Source organism: Diuraphis noxia, unplaced genomic scaffold, assembly GCF_037042655.1.
Source record: "Diuraphis noxia isolate RWA-SAM2 unplaced genomic scaffold, SU_Dnox_SAM2 contig0001, whole genome shotgun sequence".
NCBI classification, from domain to species: domain Eukaryota; kingdom Metazoa; phylum Arthropoda; class Insecta; order Hemiptera; family Aphididae; genus Diuraphis; species Diuraphis noxia.
Genome location: NW_028301711.1, coordinates 36,282,790 through 36,305,631, shown reverse-complemented (window position 1 = coordinate 36,305,631; position 22,842 = coordinate 36,282,790). Strand labels below are relative to the sequence as shown.

Sequence of the window (22,842 nt, the reverse complement as noted above, 5' to 3'; positions counted from 1 at the left end):
CTATGTCATCTCCTTTTAGGCATTAAATGTACATCACAAATGATTTAGGATAAAGTATATTAGATGTCCCATAGATGTTTCAGTGTTTACTGGGTAGGTAAGTAGGTAGATATTATTAAACAATATAAATTTCAAAATGTGTTTAAAATAACAAAATATTGTTATTACTTATTTAAGATCACTTATAAAATTAATTAATATAAACAATACTTAGGTACTAGTCACTTATAAGTTAGATTATATTATATTAGATCATAAACATTATATAAACAAAGACAAAATGACACTAAATAAAAATTACTTAGTACTACCTAATTATTAGGTATAATAAGATATTATTAGTGTATCGAGTTTAAAAATAATAATAAAATTAAATAAAAATTCTTGAAGTACTTGATGTTAAACAAAATGTAGTTGAAGTTTAGTGACTTAATTGCTTAATATGGTTCTTGAACCAATGGATATTGATTATTATTATTATACAACAATGGTTTTTATTCCAATCATGGTACAAAATCTAGAATAAATTTCATGAAGTGTAAATCTTTTTTTCTCTTTTGAAATATTAATATTTTTTGAATGACATAATATAGAAGCTTTAATTTCTGTTGAATTTTCTATATATCATCCATGATTTATTATATCTATAAAGCAAAACTCATAACTTTTATTATTTTTAATTTAAAACTATGCAAAGTCGTTTTGTATTTGTCGTAAATTAATTTATGTTAATTTATTTAGCAGAATTACTTACCACCATTAAATTAATTAAACAACATGATATCAGCTTCAAAGTTTAAACCTGTACTATTTTGATAGATTACATATTATAAAAATCTGAAATTTTAAAATACTCAATGAAAAAAAAAAACAAAAATTATCAATGCAATTTATGTATGATTATATTAACTAATATGAAAACTGCAGAAAAAGATTCTTCAGGAATAACAATATTAAATATTATAGATAATACGATAGAGCTCGGTTAAAAAACCCTATACATTTTGTCCCTACGAGAACGTATGATTGCCTACTTAAAACATTTTACGGCGTTAAATTTAATTTGGCGCCAAGTACTATCAATTTCTGATTCATTATTCATGTACAATATATTTATATATATATTAACAACCGATACCTATTTATTGAATTGTCTAAATATAATAAGAAATTCAGTAAATATATGTCTGTATAATTTGGTAATATAATTTTTGAGTTCGACTACGCCCGAGTATTTTCATATAGGCAACTACTACGTTTTTTTGGAAGAAATACCATTATATGTTTGCCATGTCGTAAGCGCGGTTTTATAAGACAGTGGTACAAGTATTTTAATATTAACTATCCCGTATTAATATCTATAGTATTTTATAAAATCCTATCTAAGCAAAATGAAGAGAATAAATCAAAATTCAATATAAAAGCATCTAAGTGTATTAATGAAAGCGTGGAAAAAATATTGGGGATAAATTTTAATTTTACATGTAAATACATGCATAATATACTTAATGAAATATTCTCGAAAAAATGAAGTCGATTTGTTGACTTGTTGTACAAAGTTTTTACTAATCGTGAGATTGTAGATGCATATATATACAAGGCTCATAGGCACAACAACTACCAACTAGGTACTTGGACACGACAGTGCTTAAGCTCCAGGATTTTTGTGACTCCTTGTTAAATACGGTTTGTTGTTGGTGGTGCGGACCAGTCGGCTTATCTTTGTACGATAGGCGATGATCGCCAATGGTCCGCGAAAAAACAAAGATTACAATAACCGATTACGAAACAACAAACAGTCGAAATCCATCACGTACGGAATAGAAACAAAAATATTTTTCAAAACAAATAAATTAAATTATAACCATCAAATGTTTTGCGTATTGCCTTATAACACTCCCTATTCCATTGTTTTTATAAATGCACCTAAAATCAACCACTAATAGAAATTGAAAACACTAAAAAGTCATTAAAAGAAAAATCCTAAGAGATCAATTCACTCTCATTTGTATAAACTTACGGAGTTAAACGTGGTCTGCTGATCTTAAAATGTTTTATGTTACGCTCTTGTAAGACGGAGACAACACGTCATGTCCGTGTAGCGTCCTCTTAAGTTGTTATAATAGCAGTTGTAAATGTATATTAAAGATACATAGACACACTTTAAAAAAAAAAAAATTAATGTTCATATTTTTACGAAAATTGTCCAAATCTCGAATTTTTAGTCTTATTATTTAAGATCAACATAATTCAGATGAAGACACGGACGAGGAACCAGATCCACCAATCCGATTACAGGAGGCAAAGAAATCTTTGGAAACATTGAGATTATTTTTTCTTCAACAAGGAAATGAAGAAAGCCCGATAAGTGCTTTGGATACTTGTTCGGACTACATTCGTCAACAAACATTAAAATGTAAAAAACAAAGTAATATTCTTAATTTTTTTAAATAAGATAAAATAATAAAAAATATATATATGTGTGTACTTTTATAAATATTTAGGTTATACATAATATGTACTATGTTTTTCTTTTTGTACTTGTAATAATAAAAACATAAGAAATCAGTTTTTCAATAAATTTATATGTTTTTTTTTTCATTTCGGATTATTGGGACAACCGCTTTATTGGGACAAAATAACATGCAACCAATGTGTCCCAATAAAGCGGAATCGACTGTATTATTATTTTGTAATTAAAAATAATCAATTTTTAATGTTATGGATTAAAAATGTAAAACAAAGTTTTTTATTTGAAGTTCATACTGTAACAAAAAAATCAAATAATATGTTTAAATGCCGCTTTTTTTTATATGGATATTTAAGTTAAAATTGAAATGAAATAATATATGTAAACATAGAATTACAATTTCAGTTTTTTTGTTGTAATTTATAAATATTATTTGTAGGTGTGTTAAATTGGATTTTTATATAAAAAAATTAATAAAGTGATTGAATTTTTTAGGTAATACATTTATGTCATTAAACACAAAATAACAATCATTAACCAGTTCAAAACGGCATCAAAGAAAAAAATGTCTAAAAAGAGTTGAATGAACTATGATCGGAAACACTTTAGTTTTATTCAAAACGAACACAGCATTTAAATATAATTGTTCGTGTTAAGAAGTTATAGGTATACAGTACAACTATGGTGTACCTTATAGCAAGTCCGCGATATAGTAAATATTGGTGTGTACTTAGAAAATTCTCTTGTAGTGTAGTCCTGTTTCCGCACATGCTATATACAGCGAGTAGTTACTACCAAGTTAAAAATTCAAGACATGTGCCAAAACGATTTCAATTGTGTGTTGTTATGAACACTCGTTTCAAGGAAACCTATTTTAATTTTTAATTTCCTTGTCACTCGTAAAACTTAGATACGATAATGAAATAAAAAACGTATAATAACCTACACTTCGTACATTATGTACCTATATAATGTATTTATAATAGTGCGCCCATTTTTGTCCCCGAATATTTGGTTTTATCTTGATTTGAAAAAAAAAATAGCATTCATTGCTGGTATTACGTAGGATGAAGTGCAATGTGGTGTTAGGTGTTGGCTGGTACAGACGGTGAATTCCCGATGACGTACCTATATTTACACAAGCAGTAATGGAATGAGACATTACACGTGATAACAATAACAATAATATCATACATACCTTCTGAATATTCATTTCATTTAAAATTAATGAAACATAGTATAATACAATACCTACCTATAGTGTCTGCGACGTACGCAGGAAGTTTTTATGGTGGAGGGTAGGGGGTAATTACAATTTCATTTTATCCGATCTAATGATTTCAAACGTTTAGGTAAAGTACTTGTTTGTAGAATTTCAACTTCTTAAATTTTCTAAAGTAGAAAAAAATTATCTGATCATACATTTCGATTAAGGTTTTTGGAAGCAAATTGGATCTAGTTGGTATTTTTGAGAGGCCTAAATTGATCATTCTCAGTACTTTTTAAAAACAAAAATAAATAAATGAAGATTTGTTTGAAAACTTCGGTTGACCACCTTCTCTTGGATTGTTCTTGATTAATTTTAGTTTTTTTGCTAAAAATGTCAACAAAAAAATTATTCATTCGTCAAAAAATTTAAAAATGTAGTTATAAGATTATATTTTATAAACATTTAAAATTAAAATTTTGAAAAAACCACAGTTAATTTGTTCTTAAAAACTATAAAATATTAAATTTATGTAAATGTAACTAAGGCAAGCGAATTTATTATAATATCTTTCTATGCGTAGTTCATACTTTTACTAACAAATAACAGATCATTAAAAAAAAAGCGGGTAAGTCGTGGATGTCGCTCTGCTGTAAAGTAGGTTACTGTAATAGATGGGATTCAATTTGAATGCAATGATAGGTATCAATGTATACAAAAAACGATTCTGAACGGAGATGATTTGTCAGTCTAGGATATATTATATTTAAATGTTGTCATATATTCTATTTTGAAACAAATATTTTATTTTTCAATTAGGACGCATATTGCATAAGGCATAGCTAATCAATTAGTGTAGTTATCATAATTCATAATACCTTATATATACGAATACCTGGTTTGAGGATAAATCGTTATCATTACGCGATTTCATAAAAATTTAAAACTCAAACGCTCAAAACATTTTTCCTATAATGATGCTTCAAATTTTCTCTATAGCTAGCCTTGTATTAAAGCCTCTAGAGCCTTGTATTAAATTTTCAAATCTTAGGTATAAAAGGAAAATTTTTTATGAATTTCTAGGATAAAATAATTTACGAATTTTTGTGATTTTTACGTATGTTGTCAAAATTAAAATTTGAATACATGTAAAAAAAAATTGTGGCTATACATTTATTTTATTTTTCAACTGTTATTGCAAAACAATATTATGAGCCTTGTATTAAATTCTCAAATCTTAGAATTAAAAAGAAAAACTTTTATGAATTTCGATTTAAGATAATTTGAAAATTGCCGTAATTTTTACGTATTAAGTCAATATTTGAACTTCAAATGCTAATAAAAAAAATCGTGCCTATGTATTCTTATAATTTTTTAATCACTATAAGAATAACTTATGGGGAACTTTGTATTAAATTTTCAAGTATTTTGATAGGGACAAAAAATTTTTATCGACACTTCAAAAAAAATTTTTCAGACAAATTGAAAATTTCAGTCGTCTATTAATATCTAAAAAAAAGTCAAAATATTTTGAAAATTAAATCATGTAAAGAAAATGGCAATATAAATAACTGATAAAATTTTCAAGTATCTGCGACTTATACTTTTTGAATAATAACAAATATTTAAAATCGTTTGAGGATAAATCGTTATCGTTACGCTATTTCGTAAAAATTTAAAATTCAAACGCACTTAAAATTTTTCCTATAATGATGCTTCGAGTTTTCTCTATAGCTACTTGAAGGAAAACTTATGGAAAACTTAGAGTTGTATTTTTAATCCTTAGTTATAAACGCAAAAAATGTTATGATTTTTCAACTTAAAAATTACTTGCAAATTTTCGCGTTTTCGACAGATTTCGTAAAATTTTGAACTGTAAACGCTTATTAAAAAAAATTGTGGCTTACGATTTTAAATTTTTTTTAGCTACAATAAGAACAACTCATAAGGAACCGTGTCTTAAATTTTCAAATTTTTTTGGTCGTCCAACATTTTTTTACTGACACTTCAAAAAAAAATTCTCAAAAAATCGAAAATTGCAGTGGTCTATAAATAACTCAAAAAAAGTCGAAAATTTTTGAAAATTAAACTGTATATAGATAACACTAACATAAACATTTGGTGAAAATTTCAAGTATTTACAGTGATTAGTTTTTGAATTACAACCATATAAAAAAATCGATTTGGTCGAAAACTGGTTTTGCGTAAAAATTCCAGTTTTTCTGTCATTTTTTTTTTTTGTTTTTCTCGATTTTTTTGAAAACTGTTGGAAAATGTTTACTTTTGACCTCTATAATGCACCAAGGATCTTCACTTTTACATCGGAAACCACCCCCAAAGTTGGAAATCGAAGCATTATTTCGACTAGTTATGCTGTACACTGACACAAAAACAAAAAATAAATAAATTAAAAAATAAACACACATCATTGTAAAATCAATACATTCATCACTTCGTTCAGAATCTATAATTGGCAGGTGAATACAATGTTTCCGCATAACTTAATTCAACTAAGGTTATATATTAGATACATATCAGTTATTAGTTATAGGTAGTCAATCTGATAAGACGTAAATTAATTTAGGTCCTTAGTCCTTACTTAATATATTTGAAGGCAGTTTTTATAAAAAGTTATAATAATACATGCAATAAGGGGATTTAGCCCATAAACCTGTACCCCCTATTAACTTCTAGGACTTTAATAATATTACCTATTAAAATTATATAGGTATACCTACCAATTATAATATGATATGTACGGTAAGGTGTATTTTTCTCAGGATGCAGATATATAGGTATAATAATTTTCAAAACTTCATTCTGCTCATTCTAACGTATCATATTGTATGGTGTTTGATACATATAAAATAAAAAGAGATTCCTATAGTTAATTTATACAATATTATTTACATGCTTGTTTATCTACGTCAAGTACCTATTCTTCAGAACACAATGTTAAATGTGACGAAAATAATACGATTTAATGTGAAGTTTATTGAAAAATTCAATGTTGTTACTTATTTGTTTCATATATAGTGTGCACTGCAATATCTGATGAACATAATATTAGATATTTAATATTTAGCCGATGGTGCGCCTATAATTGTATATAATATACACATAGGTAATATATTATGTTATTTTCGACGCGATATTACTTACTATACTAAATGATTTACACATCATATTAAGTGCGTGATCGACTGATAATACGTAATATTGTGATATTATGAATTACGATTGACTGATATTTATTAGATGTATATATATATATTATGATGGACATTTCAAAATGAGCATATTGGCCGTACGGTTAATTATTAATAGGAAAATAATCGAGTGAGCATAATATATATAAATATATATAAGTAATAGGTATAATAATTACTTTTGAATGACTTTATATACTTTGAAATAATAACGGTGGTAATTATTTAATTAACAGTTGCCTATAAACCTATATATACTTATATCTAAAATTCAAGCTTTGGTTATACTTTCAATTTTACCTACATTATATAATAGCGCATATTCCTATAATATATCTAAAAGCTTAGCATAAAGGTCATAAACTAAGAACATAAAGAATAGACTAAAATTTATACTCTATAGACTATATTATATAACTTAAGCTACAGATATTTCCTGGAGTTATGTACGACGATATGTGTTAGGTTAGGTATATATGATGAAGGTGAGTAATAGATGCGGGAAGATAGAGTGAGAAAGAGGAAGTAAGAGGTAAACACAAAAAAACAGATAAAATAATGCTTCCACATTTTATGAACTTTTTAACAGTAGTACGGTTAAATAAAATAAATATTTATACACCGAAAATCGTGTCCCATTTTTTAAAAATTTTAAAGATTATGTATACAAATTAAAAATGTTGTATAAAAATACTTATTGGCAGAATGTTAAACTATTCACAGTATTCACACTATATTTTAAAACGACTATCTTGAAAAGTTAAAACAATACATATATATTTTTAATAGTAATTAGTATCATTTAGGAAATAGTTTCATCTATTTTTGACTGCATAAACAATTAGCACTTAAATGTAATACTATAAATTATTGTTATGGTCGCGCGTGTAAAGTCAATAATATAATCATTAAAATTTGTAGAAAAACTCATAAATGTAATAAAAATAAGAATAAATAAGTAATAATAATAATAATAATAATCAATTAGTTTTGCAGTAATAACTTCATAATAATATGCAGTTTATCAATTATAACAAGTGCGTATATAATATGTTCCTATATAGTTACCAGTTGTAAGGACAGGTCCCCTACTCCTGTGACAAAAGACTTGAGTTTTTGGCCAAAAAAACCTTGTCCAAATAATATTCACGATGGATAATCTAATTTCAGCCCGCATTTTTCCTCTTCGTCCCAAGGTCATTTTCGCAGTAGGAAATAGTGAAAATAATAATAATATATAAATAGGTAGGCGTAATAACCGTAATGTTAAAACACCACGCACCGATAAAGCGACGCCACTAGAAAATAAAATACGAATATAATTTATAATAACATCATGTACATTGTATATTTGTATATTATGACCTTTCAAACGCCACCGTTTTTTCACCGACGATAACTTGGTGTACTCGAAAACAATTCATCTGTTCACGCTTAAAGTTATTGTTATTTATTAAGTATCGATGATTATGGTAGTCGGGACACTAGGCCGGGACAGAGTGCCTGAGTGCTTTATCAACAATAGGTAATATAGGTATACAACTTTAAATGGTGACAATAATAATGAATGCTTACCTACCTATATTATTTATTTACTTACATAACACGACACACGTGTATGTGTTACCGTCAATGATGTAAATTAGTTAATAACGTAAATGCCTAGCCAATATTATAAATTCCTAACATTAGTAGTCGATATTGTCAATGACTAGGAATTAACTGACAACATAGGCAAGGTTGTAAAATTTAAATATTTTGTTAACACATTTAGAACTATGACTAGGAACTTACTTTAATGTCTAATACTGATAGGCAATGTTGATAATTATGTTTAACGAAATATTTTAATTAGGTCAGAAATGTAAAAATACAAGATAAATTATACATAATTAATAATTATTTATTTTCACAATCTCCAGCAGCCTCACGAACCGTAATTTCTTTTACTCCGGCAGTCGCGATTGTTTTTTCATAATTCAATATATTTTCAGGACACGGAACGAGTTGTGCTCTAGTGAACCTATTTTTTAGCATGCCATACTCCGTACCTACATAGTAATTTATTTTAATATTGTTATTAATTTATTTTAACAATTAATTTTTATTGTACTTACATAATTTATACATATCAGCTTCATATGAAACAATGACCGCCAAAAGATTAAGGGGTGAGCCACGTGCTCTATCCACGTCAGGTATAAATACTCTTATAGTAATTCCTACTTGAAGTTCTGTTAACTTAGTATTAGAATACTTCATCATTTTTTGTGCTTGCTTTTAAAGGTTAGTTATGGCCCTTTGTCTATGATTATTAATTTGATCTTTGTTCGAATCTAAGATATTACAAAAATCCAAAAATGTAAAAAGGATTAGATTTATCAGCTATATCGTACGTACTTATTATATCTAGATAAATCGATTTTACAACGCAAGAATATTTTATATTTTTGTCAATTATGCCTGAAAAATCCCGGAGTTATTGTCATTACCTAGGAGATATTTCTAATTGCATCGTTGACTGATTATAATAGACATTAACGATATTTACTAGTCAATATCGTGTACTGCCTAATTTGATCGGAAATATCGTTATTGACTAGTCATTAACATTAATTCCTTAATTTACGTCTTTGCCGGTAACATATGCACTTGTGAATGAGTGTGATGTGAAATGCATATTATAGCCTAAGAAGCTAAGATCTGTCACTGTATTATAACTTGTTAGCTGTATAATAATAAACCGACCACTGCCGTAAAACGAACAACGAATTCCGAACGAATTATATATTACATCCGTCGACGCCGGTGATGGTGTTCTGATGGTAATTTATATTTTTATTTTAAAATTAGGTATATTATACTATATGCATAATATTTTATCGCACCTGTGTCGTGCTTAGGTTCAATTTAGGGGAAAACACAACAGTAAAAAAAATATAAAGTAAAAAACATTTAAAAACGACATGGTATATGTTTTTATAGTTATAATATTTGGTAAAGTCAATTAAACTTTTTTAAATTCAATTATCTTTTCAAAATCAACTGACAAAGTGACAAGTTGAATTCCATAATATGACCACTCGGTGGTCGTTATTTTTTTAAATTTTAGTCACTGGCTTCTAAAATTGCATCTTATACTTGTTTTCTAATATAAATTATAAATTATAGACGATAATTATTAATCACATATAATTTTATGATGATAAATTAAGAATTGTGTTGGTTATATTATTATACGTAGCAAATTAATGTTAATGAGATTAATAATAGAACTGAATGACCGACGACGACTATAATCGTATAATAGGTTATAACTTATAACATAAATATTTAGTAAATTAAATAAGTTTAAATTTAATTAGTTAATAAGTAAGCAAACAAATATGTTTATTATTATATTATGCATAATATTATGAAAGTCTTTTAAATGGTAATAAATTATGTCAAAAATCACTTAACTACTTTTTAAGGAATTAGAATGCTTAAAATCACAAAATATAGCATGAATAGTAAGTATACTTATATATGAAAATTATATAAAAATAATAATTAATAAGTAAATACGTGTGTAATTTGTAAGAATTTTAATTTACTTAAAAATTATAAAAGTAATAACACATTCTGTGTCGTTTTTTTTTTAAGTATCATGTTTTTATTTTTATTACTTTTTGGGTCACACAAGGATTAGGTCACACAAGCGATTAAATTCGATTCTAACGAAAACAAGACGTGTCGATCATTATTTTATTGTAATGTTATTATTTATTTGCATTATTATTATTATTATTATTTGTATTATGGTTTTCACCTTCAAACAAGGAACAACTCGTCGCATACTACAGGGAACCTCGGGACCACGCAGCGGGCTCGGTGTGTGCGTGACAAAATGTAAAAGGTGAAAGAAAATCAAATTAAATCAAATATAATATTTTAATATTTATTAAAACATAAACGCATTAATCCACAAGATAGGAGGTCGTGAGGAGGCGACGGAGGAGGTTTACGTTGATTATTATTGCCATTGCCGTCGTTTATATCGGAACAAACAGTGTATTCAGTGTAAAAAATATAACATTATGATATTAATTACAGTAATAATATAACATTACAGCCACGTGAGAAAATAAAACATTACCATATTAGTAGGTATTATTATTACTTTTAATAATTTTATCGTACACTAAAGTAAATAGTAACTGCTCTTATCGAACCAGACAAAGGTCGAACGATTAGATTTTAGTCAAAATAGCATGTATTCGATTCCCTACTCCTGACTTACGTCTTCGTTGTTTGTGCAACACATACACACGCACACTCGCACGCACGCACACGTTCGGCCGTTATAAGAGCGACCGCCGCTCACTGTTCGATTGATTGTCACAGTCAGTCACGTGAAATCGCTCGTCTCACTCTCGCCGTTTGCTCACTCGTATATCAATCATTAATCGTCGCCGGAAAGGCCGTATCATCCTGCTCTTGAACAAACGGACAAAACCATGTTCGCCACCGTTGCCAAGGTCCGCGGGCTGATGATTGTCGTCGTTCTGTTGATCGGCGCCGTCCTAGCCACCAATCCTCCACGTGAAAAGCAATCGATCGCCAACCCAATGAAAGTCTCCAACGAGAAAGGTATGTACCCACCCCGTACGGAATACGACGTCACGACGTCTTGATTTCTTTAATTTTATTTTGAGCTATTCTATCATCGATCAAACGAATAAACTGCCAACCTTAAAATACGAGAATCTATATATTGTATATATATTTGTTTTTTATCACAGAAGTATTTCTGAATTTTCAAGTACCTATCCACCTCTAAGGAAATAATAATATTATAATGTATTCCGCATCGGAAAATCATAATTTCTCGGGTACATATTCAATGAAAAACCTTGTCAGAATCTCAGAATTATGTTTATGATGGATAATATAAAATTTCAACCAGCATTTTAATTCCCGAAGTTTTATATCTCAAGGTCGATTTAGCAGTGACCAATGGCAAAACTAATAATCATTTTAACGATCGTAATAAGAGATAAAATAACGATAGCTAATAGGAAAACACTACACACCGATTGCTTTAGTGGTATAGGTTCTGCAATAGCAAAATAACATTAAATACATTTATGTCTCAAGAATAGTGAGGTTTGGTCGAATTTAGTTGTACAACGGATTATACAACCAAGAGTGTAAGTAACGAAAACCGTCAATTATTGTAAGTGTGATATTATGTTAATACTAACATCACAAATTAATAATGATGTATTGCCTGTTTAGACTAAGTAAGCAGTTTTATCGTAGTCCTACGAAAATTTTTTCGCAATATAAATGTTCTTATTGTGTAAGTATGTTGTAAGTTATAAATAAATACCTTAAACTTGAATTTTTCACCCCACATTTGTACTACTTAGTATTTTATATAAATCAAATAATTTTTTTAAATGTTAATTTTTATATATCTATATACATATTATATAATCTAAAAATATCAAAAATAAAATATATGTGTAAAATTTTTTATTTACCAACCAGTGGTATTTTTACACTAAATCGAAAATTACTCCCGCTGGAAATTATTTAAGTGCCTAGCCCACTAGTTAACATAACCGTGCATCATATTGGCTTGAGAAGTTCCCTATAAGTATATACATACAATTCTATGTGTATTATGAATGACCATGGGCGGAAATTTTCCATAATTTTAGAGGGGGCTGATATTTTAATATACTTTATTGCATATCAAAGCCAAAAAAATAAATATATATATATATAATATTACCCTAATTATCATGCAAAACCTAAGTGTGATTTATTTTAGATAGATATACTATACTATGCATATATTAATATACCCATACATATACTTGAATTTTAACAATCAAAAATACTCTTTAAAATAAAACTAAAAATATTTATTTTAAAATAATGTATCTATTTTTTTTTACAAAAAAATCTATAGTATGGCTTCTTTATCAATTTTTTTAGAAATATCATTCTCAATACTAATTATAGCTAAATTGTTAAATCTATTCTGTAACATGGATGACCTCAGCCATGTTTTAATCCTTCTCATTTCAGAAAAACTTCGTCATTATGATGAAGTCTATTGTACGGTTTACACTTTATACTAAACCTGGTCGTATACCCGGTCTAATGTCATATATGATATATATCATTGAATATAAATACTAGTAGATATATAAATAATTAAATCCAATACTTAAGCCTAATAGTAATATTTATAATAACTAAGTATAAGTCATTAGGCACGCACATGCCATATAATATTATAATGTATTTTACCTGGAAACCATTCTAGTCGTTATACGTGAGAGTATCGTAATCGACACACGATTAGTTGATTAGTTATTACCACAAACATTAAAAATAGTGTTTTTTATCCAGCACGACGGTAGTGGCGCGAAGCTAAGTAAAAAAAAAAAATATCGTAGTAGCCACGTATAATAACAGGAAATCGAGCTGTAAGCACACAGTACATTTTAACTTTGTGAAACTAGTTTATATTTATAGGTGTTAATATAATGCACTTAAACTACATCTCCGTTTCTTTTCTTATATAGTGGTGATGGATGTTGGAATGTTAAAAGTTTAAATTTCAATTTAACCATAGTACTCGTATATTACCACAGACAGTTAGGAAATGCACGGGCGTCGTTGATGAGTGGTAGGAGTATACATTTGCCCGACCCAAGATTTTAAAGTAGCTCCTGGCTGGCTACCGTGGGTTCAAATGGGCTGACTGTCAGGTCTGAATTAATCGGCCCTTGAGCCATTGTGGACTGTGATACAACATAGAAATCATTATGAATCGAAAATGATTTACCAGTAATCTACAATAATACGAGTACGATTGTACAAAGTATGTCAAAATAAAGAATATACCGTATGTTATTAGTTATTACATAGCACTACGATTTCTGAACACATAGAAAATGATCTCCAGAACGATGGACACAGTTTATCTCCAAAAATCATGAGTCCAGAATAGGAAGAAATACAACTTTACAGCTCTTTCAATGTATATAATTATGATATTATATAACGTTAGTCGGTGAACTTAGTGAACGGCTTTTTTTTATATGTACTTAAAATACGTACTTTATTAGGCCGGTCAATGTTATGCACTATCCTAGAAAATATTGAAATTACACCCCTGCGAAAATGTAGGTTGACAGTTAACAATATATTTTAGAAACTCTTTATTTTCTATGAAATTATCGACCATTTATCTAGCACGAAAAGGAGATACAATTTTGATAAAATCCGTTTACATTTGAACAATGATATCTATAATATACCTAATATATAGAGAATGAAACAAATACACAATATCCAAAGTGTATTTCATTATAATAATATTTAGTAGGTATGCAAAAGTAATATAGTTTGAATTACAACGAACGTATAATAATAACACGGCGGATAGGTATATTATAAAGTATAACGTCATTTCTCATTAGTCATTACATTTCGATGGATTGGATTACTAACTATTTAATATTTAATATTGTTATGAGTAATATTATTTGTTAATATTATATTAATATCATTTATATTTGTATGCTTATATCATATAAATTCTATAAATTCATAATAATTAATAACGTAAAATACGTTTTGCACGACGTAAACACAACTCAAAAACGTGTTTTTTCATTATATTATTGTGAATCGTAAGAAGTTTCATCATCGACCATAGTCGGTGATATTACGAGTATCTCATCGTAATAGAAAATCGTTGCACGGAAACTATCACGCGTGTGGGTATTGCTGTCGTAAATTCGTAATCGAAAAATTCAGTATCATCATAATACATAGGTCATAAAATTCAACAATTGGTAAGCTAAACTGTTGGAAAACGCTAAGTATGAATTCAAAAAAGATTACTTGGTATCATTATAATGTGCATTATAGGTATCATAAATTAGTAATTATATGATAAATTGATAATAAATGGCTGAACTGAGCAAATTAATATAACAGTTCTAACTTCAACAAATTTGTATAATATGTAATAAGTATTTTTAATATTTGAATTTAAAAGGCACTCCACTTCTGATCAGTCACTTCACGGTCTATTTATATATAGCGGTTCGACGTCAAATGAAAAAATAAAAAAAATGTCTAACTTTGATTGTATTTTTTTTGTTCGTAATAATTATTATATTATGTACTTAGGTACACAATTATTATTTGTATTACTAATATTATTATTATTGACTTCAAAAAACTATTAGGATCAACAAAATATTGATCGGTGTATGATTGGACATCAACAATAATTATGATTATAAGCCGGGAATTGAATCATTTACGTATTATTTAATATGTTTTTATAGGATGTTTACTTCTATAGAAATTTGATTTATGTCTCGCAAAATGCAAGTATACATTCATATATGTAGTCACCTCTTTTTGAGTCAAACTTTTTGTGTAGTTATTTTGCTGAAACTAATTAGATACATGAATTAAAAGAAACTCTACTCTTTAGTTCAACTCAACCCATTGATAATATTTACATGAATCTATTATTTTTATAATAATTACAACAGGTGTCATGTATAGGTACAGTCGTATCACGCATATAAGTACACATACTCATAATATGTAGTTCGTAGGAACTTATTTGTTTTCTAATCGCTCGTATTTATTGACATTATAATCACCAAATTATTTTTCCAGATTAAAGACTTTCAAGCGATCAGTTGACGTTCTATCAGTAAATTTTTTTTATAATCCTTTAAAATTTAAATTATTATTTATGCTAAATCATATACAATCATAATCATTTACATCTATCAACATTTAAAAAAAAAATTAAAAACTTAATACTATATTCCGAATTTTTGGAGCATTTTTCGGATTTTATTAGGGTATTAATAATCCCAACCCTAGTCATGACAGTATTATATTTTGTATTATACTATTATAATATATATAATATACTAAGATTATAAGGAAAGTTATATGACTTACAATTATTATGAAGTTGGACCCTGTTAATAAAAGTTAAATCATTGTGTTCGATAATAAACGGTTATTATGTTTTTCTTTGGTACTTGAATATTACAATTAAAATTGTTTATACATAACACAACACTATAAGAATGAATTGAGTAGATAGGTACCTACTTACAATAGGTTATAGAAAAACAATTTAAAATCAATAATTAATATTAAATATTTATATTTAAAATTATCTACTATATTGTATTATACTTAACTATGCGCAACCTAAGAATTAGTAAACAACGAAGAACATAATATACGAAGTAATATATAAAATGAATTTAGAATTTGTATAATATTTTAATGTATACAACAAATGCGTGCTATACTTTATAAGTTTTTTTATTTTTATTTTAAAAGGCATAGGTATTTACAATCTATACAATTTGCACAATAAGTAAATTTGATAACATAGGTAATAATAATATAATGACTTGATGTATTATGGAGACCATTTTTTTGTTATGTAAGAGCGTCTCTTTGCCATTTTCTTTTTAACCTCACCGGAAGGTTGTTGGGGATGGTTATAGAGGACATGCGGTAAATTAGAGGGTTTTGGTTTGAGTGCAGTGTGGAGTAGAACTTTTTGTATTGCCGAGTTGCTATTTCGTTGACTGTTAGGATTTGTAGATCCTTATGTAATGCGTCGTTGGTCATATACCGTGGGGCTCCAGTTAGTTGTCTGAGATATATAGACTGGAAAGCTTGTTTGGGTCTTATATTGGATAGTTTGGCTTGGCCCCAGATTTGAATACCACATGACCACTTTATAAGTTATAATACATTGTTACATCCATAACAAAGGTACTTATCTTTGCTCATAATAAATCTAATATCCAAGGCTGGGTATGTTAACTAATTTGTTTTATAGATAACTACTACATACAAATACTGCAGGGTTGGGCAAGATACACAAAAAACAGTATCGAGATACAAGATACTTTGCTTTGTAGTATCGCGATACAAGACACTAGATACTTGGCTTTGCAGTTTCGCAATACTAGATACTCGATACTTGGCTTTGGAGTATATCGTGATACTAAATACTCGATACATTTTAATAAAATTAGTCACTGGTTTAAAAAAAAAAAATATGTTTGTTATTATGGGGATGACCACCTTCGTTAAATATGGCAAATAAAATAATAAAAATTGACACTTATTCAGTAATAACAAAACAAATCAATTACGACATAACGTAATCTCGTTGTCGTCAACGATGCACTAATAACCATAATACAATTTCAGAACAATTAAATAAGAATAATTATATCAATAATAATTCTACATTAAAAATTATATAAATACATAATAAAAATAATTTTAGTAATAACATAATGTCCTAAATCCTAATATATAATAAATAACAGTTTATAATTTTATGATTTATCGGTACTGAAAAATAATTTCCAAGGGCAAGATACTAAAAAAACAGTATCGAGATACTAGATACGAGATACTTTGCTTTGAAGCATCGCGATACAAGATTCTCGATATTTCATACAATTGTATCGAGATACAAGATACAAGATGCAATTGTATCTAAGATACTGCCCAACCCTGTACATATAGTATAAAGTTGTAATACTTAGTATATAATGTACATAGATCCGTTATTTTGATTCCCATGAAATCCAGGAATAGTGAATTCAAAACTTTACACTTTGGTGGTCCAAAATTTTGAACTCATAATAAATACCGAGTACCTATATGTAACTTTTTAAATAACATTTAAAATAATCATCTTTTTTGTCAATGAATAAATTGTATTTCGTTCAAAATAAAATATATTTTTAAATTATCTAGAGACAAAATAACATACAAATTTACAGTTATTTAAATGATTAGAAACTGCATATCATGAAACACATTTTAATTCGTCGAGTCAAAAGTAACTTTAAAAAAAAGTAACTCAGTTAAAAGTAATTTAACTTTTTAACTCGACAATGCACATTGCACAGCCTTGATATACACTAATATATATTATCCATTATGGCAACACCACTTAAATTATATCACCATTATCTTTTTTTTTTATTGATATCAGCGGATTCTAGAACATCGTTTCTATTTTATAATACCTAGGTATTAAGTAATACGTTAACATGCACCTGTAGAGCTGTAAAGCTGTATATTGCGTAACATCTATACGTAGGTACCTATAGTTACTAGTTACTATATCTGTCCGATGTCCAACATAAAATTTACTGGTGAAAAAAGTAAACGGTTTTGAATTTTGTCACAATATTGTAAGGCTCTTATCTAATCGATAATACTAATAATAAATATTTAGCAATTATTATAAATTAAAATAATATGATGATGATCATGGGTACTGTAATATCGATTATTTTATACAAAGATTCCAGAAAGTAATTTATTATTATGGAGATTTGAAGTCATCATTAATTTTGGTTAAATCGTATTATCTACATATAAGATGTAACTATATATATATATTATAGTACTTAAGTAGTTGTAATTCATAATGAACAGCAACCACGGTTTTAGATATGTTTTATTTTGATATAAAACTATTTATTATCCATTTGAATCAATTATTACGTTTATAAGGTGGCGTTAAAACGCTTGCACTATGTAGTTTAAGAATTTAAAACCTATTTAATTTCAAACCGTTTTAACGCCATCATATAAACGTAGTAAATTATTTTAGCAATTAGGTAAATAATTTAATAAGACAATACCTAAATAAAAATAAGGATATTACTTGATTTTTAATCGATTTGAAAGCTGACGTGCGCAAAATTAATATGTTAAAGCATAACATTTTATATCAATTGTTCTACTCAAAAGTGTTAAACTAAATAGTAATTTTATAATATTATAGAATTATTATTAATCTTATTATTAATAATGTCAAAAAAATAAAACACTACGTAATAGAAAATAGTATCTTCTATATTGTGTAAACTTTTAGTGTTTTTACTAAGGGTACAGATTGAGTGATTCTATCCCGCGCTAAATAGTCTTTGCTATAATAATGTACCTGTAAGATGGAGATAACACATGCGGGTACGTTCTCTTAAAAATACTGATAAGTTATAGTTTACAGCCAAGTTTGAAGTAAACATACTGTTTCAATTGATTAAACAATACACTAAAAAATGACAATCATTTCAAATCTGAATTGTCAAAATATGTATTTATAAAAAAAAATGTTAACAAACTAACAACACGGTTACACATAATAAAATAGATTAAAGTTAAACTATAATGTAAATAATGCAATGTCAAGTAGGTACTACTTGTAAAATACGTTCACCAGTTAATATATATAATTTCGTATTTTTTAATATTCTTGATTTGTATAAATATATTATTTCGATACTGTCATAGTACTCTATTAAACCTTTATATATTTTGATTGCAAAAAAATGATGAATTGTATTTTATTTTTATACCAGGTACTTATATAATATTTTGTACACTTAGAACATATAGTAGCGAGTATTAGATACCTTAATCGTGCTGACCTTACTGATAATTAAAATGTATAATAAAATAACTATATATTATTTCTGGAATGATTAAAAGTATATTAATTAAGTTCACAAGGATGAAATAGTAATTTGAGAGAGAGAGAGAGAGTCATCGACAAACTTAATTTATTGTATGTATAAAATATACATTTTTGTTGTATACTATACAAATCAAAAAGTTTTTATTGTTTTCAAATTATTTTTTATGGTGTAATATAAAAAATCATAATATTATTTCATACTTCAAAAGCCCAGTACCTATTTTAAAAATAGTACAAAAAAAAAAGTAGGCGATAATTTACCACTATGCTGTACGGTAGGTGTTGTATGTGTAGGACGTGTAGGTACTTAATTATTGAGTAGGTCACTGTCATGGATTCAAAGTTAAATCATTGCATATAAAAAAAACGATTCTGAGTGGAAAAAATCTATCAGCTTAAAAAAGTTTATTTCATATTAATTATATTGATAATTTATTTTACTATATCAGTTATACGGCATGTTGAGTTCATCTTTTACTGATTACACAGCTTAACTTTAATTTTGAATAGGTACTCGTATTTTTTGACGCCAAATGGTTTTTGGTGAATACAACACACGCACAAGATTCAATAGAAAAGGTTCAATCATTCAAAATTGCTGACATAATAATTACTTTTTTTTCCAAGGTCCCAGGTGCCACCACCCGACGACACACAATTGTAATACTTCAGTGTACCCGATTTTGGACTGGGAATTATCCGGATGGTTTTACCACTCGATGTTCAAATCTTGCCGACCTCTGTACTCTTCGAAGGGAGTAAACGTTTGTCCTGAAAACAAAGACCTACCAAAGACTAGAGAAATGTGCGAAGACTTATGCGGTAAGTTACACAATGATGACTATGTGTGTGTGGGTCCCACAAATAAGAAATCAAATAGGTAAATTATTGTTAATAATGCTAGTACATACCATTCAAATTATTTATTTATTTTTAATTAATCATTAAAAATTACAAAAAATTGAACTATTATATAATTATTAAATAAATTGCATTTTCCAATTTAGAATTAAAGTAAATTAATTAATATGGTAAACGCATTTATACAAATATGGTACCACGATGGAGGCCAAAATTCTGAAATATCTGATAAAATTTATTCAAAAGGCTAGAAAATGAGACTCAAGGAAATTTCGAGCAGTAGGTACCCGACTTTAACTTGTTCCCCCATTTTGAAGCACCCTGCATTCAATTTATGTTTTGGTGGTGGCTTCAAGAAATTTCTATGATAAACTATTTCTTAAATATTTTTTTTCAATTTCTAACAGCCCAAAAACATTATTGGCTCCAACCAAATAAAGTGTTGAATCAATGGTAGTATAAGGGTTTTTTCAAAACAATACACACTTTTTGAAAACACTCTTTGGTTTTTTGACAAAATGACAAATACTACAAACTACCCGTTGTTGAATAAGTATACAACCACCATGGTTTTTTGCGTACAAAAATTATTTCGTCAATTTCCATAATCAAAATCAGAAGTCTCATTTTGTGAGATTACACATTGAACCACTGTGGATAATGTGGTAATTTTAAAATTGTAGGATTACTGTGATGCTATTTAAATGTCTGACCATAGATCTATCGAAATGATTTATAGTGAAACCTTTATTAATAGACATCTCTCAATAATGGACCCTTTTAAATTCCCCAAGAAAAATGTACGCACATAATATTGGAGTTATAACCTCTTAATAGTGGACCCTCCTAATAGTGGACACAGCCACTTAAAGCTGGTACCAAAATTAAGAACTACCTCTCATAAATTATCACAATATATGTACATATGGTAAAAAAAATTGCACAAAAAAGATTACAAATATATTTAATTGTACATAAACATTGTTATATCCGCTTTTAAATACATACATATTGTTTATATAATAAATAATAAATTTAAATGTACTAAATTCAATGTATGTATGTGTAAATGTATAACCAATTCTTTACAGCGTTTACCTATAATGGACGTTTAGTAATTTCTAGCAAATGTCCATTATGCAGAAATTTTCTCAATAGTGGACAATTCCCATAGTGGACATTTTTTTAATTTCCCATGACTGTCCACTATATAGAGATTTCACTGTACAATATTTTATACAATAATGCTAAATTACACTATAAATGTATTCATTTAATGGGCCAACCATGGGACCACAAAATCATGTTTTAGGGAGTAAGAGGGACCATCAACTTACCGATTTATTGGCTAGATATTTAGAAATTGTTTATGCAACCCGGTATACCAATATCGATGGAATAGAGAAAGATTTGTTTTTTTTGTACAGGTGAATCGTGCGTCATGAGTAACGGTTCGACAGGTATTTGCATGTTTAACCAAATGTGCAAGATCATAAACAACAAGCCTTCCGCCCACCCGAGACCGTGTGGCAGTTACAATGTAAATTGCTGTCCTAAGGTTTCTGACAGCGACTTGATACCATACAGGGATCCTTCAGGAAACAACAACGGGAATGGCGATATTGGAAACCGCATAAACGCTGCTGACCAACCGTCCTCCCAAACCGATACAATTTACATCTATCGTCTTCCGAACGCTCCACTCATGGAAGGAAAACTCAACAAGTAAAACTCGCACTCGTACCAGTAACATTGTTATTCTGTTTAACAAATCGTGAACGACGTTTTTTTTCTCTACTTAATATTATTATTATTACTTTTTTTTTCTTATTATTACTATTATCATCATCATTGTAATTGAATACTATTATTACGCATCACTTAAAATATTTAAACCGGTGAAATACGTCAACATATAGCACCGTACTGGCCGGCTATTATATGTGCCTTTTAAATTCTATCCTTATTGTTATACCCTTTATTCGCTGTATTATACGAACATAAATTGTTCAAACGCCAAGGCTAGCGGGCTTGCATTCCGTCATACAATATTAAGCGAAGGCGAAGCTCACATCATATGTACGACGTTACTGTGTTTATTTATTACGTTTTGCGCAGTTGGTTTTTCTTAAAAGTTTGTTATATTATGTATTTTTTTGTTCATGATAAAGTTACTATATAGGGTGTAGGTATTGCAAAATGCTGACTTATGGCTCATATATATCCATATGGCGTGTATGTCAGAACTCCGTGATACACCATGCATATAAATATGTTCCGTTATAAATATCAAACAATTATACTGTTAAACGTACTTATGATTAATTATTGATATGTATTCTGTTGATGTATTTTTTTTTTTAATTTTAACATAATAAATAAAAAAAAAAACCTTTTTATAAGAATTAAATTCATGTATTGTATCGATGCATTTGAAATTACAATGAAAGATCTTTCTGCAGTATGACATCGCCGAATAATAATTGTTACCATTTATAACACAATCCGTTAGATTTATTTT

At 27.9% G+C, this 22,842-nt stretch overlaps 1 protein-coding gene and 1 long non-coding RNA gene across 2 annotated transcripts; one reads left to right on the top strand and one right to left on the bottom strand.

Annotated features, from left to right (window-relative positions):
- Positions 1-8,713: 8,713 nt before the first annotated feature.
- On the bottom strand, positions 8,714-9,089 carry LOC149060630 (uncharacterized). Its single transcript, XR_016189753.1, has 2 exons — positions 9,004-9,089; positions 8,714-8,937 (listed from the first exon to the last, which is right to left on the bottom strand). It is a non-coding gene; the product is annotated as an uncharacterized LOC149060630 (long non-coding RNA).
- Positions 9,090-11,248: 2,159 nt separating this feature from the next.
- Positions 11,249-22,731, top strand: LOC107166765 (uncharacterized). Its single transcript, XM_089217431.1, has 3 exons — positions 11,249-11,518; positions 20,088-20,282; positions 21,749-22,731. Exons 1-3 carry the CDS (start codon positions 11,386-11,388, stop codon positions 22,048-22,050), a joined length of 630 nt encoding a protein of 209 aa, XP_089073557.1. The 5' UTR covers positions 11,249-11,385; the 3' UTR covers positions 22,051-22,731.
- The last annotated feature ends 111 nt before the right edge of the window (positions 22,732-22,842 follow it).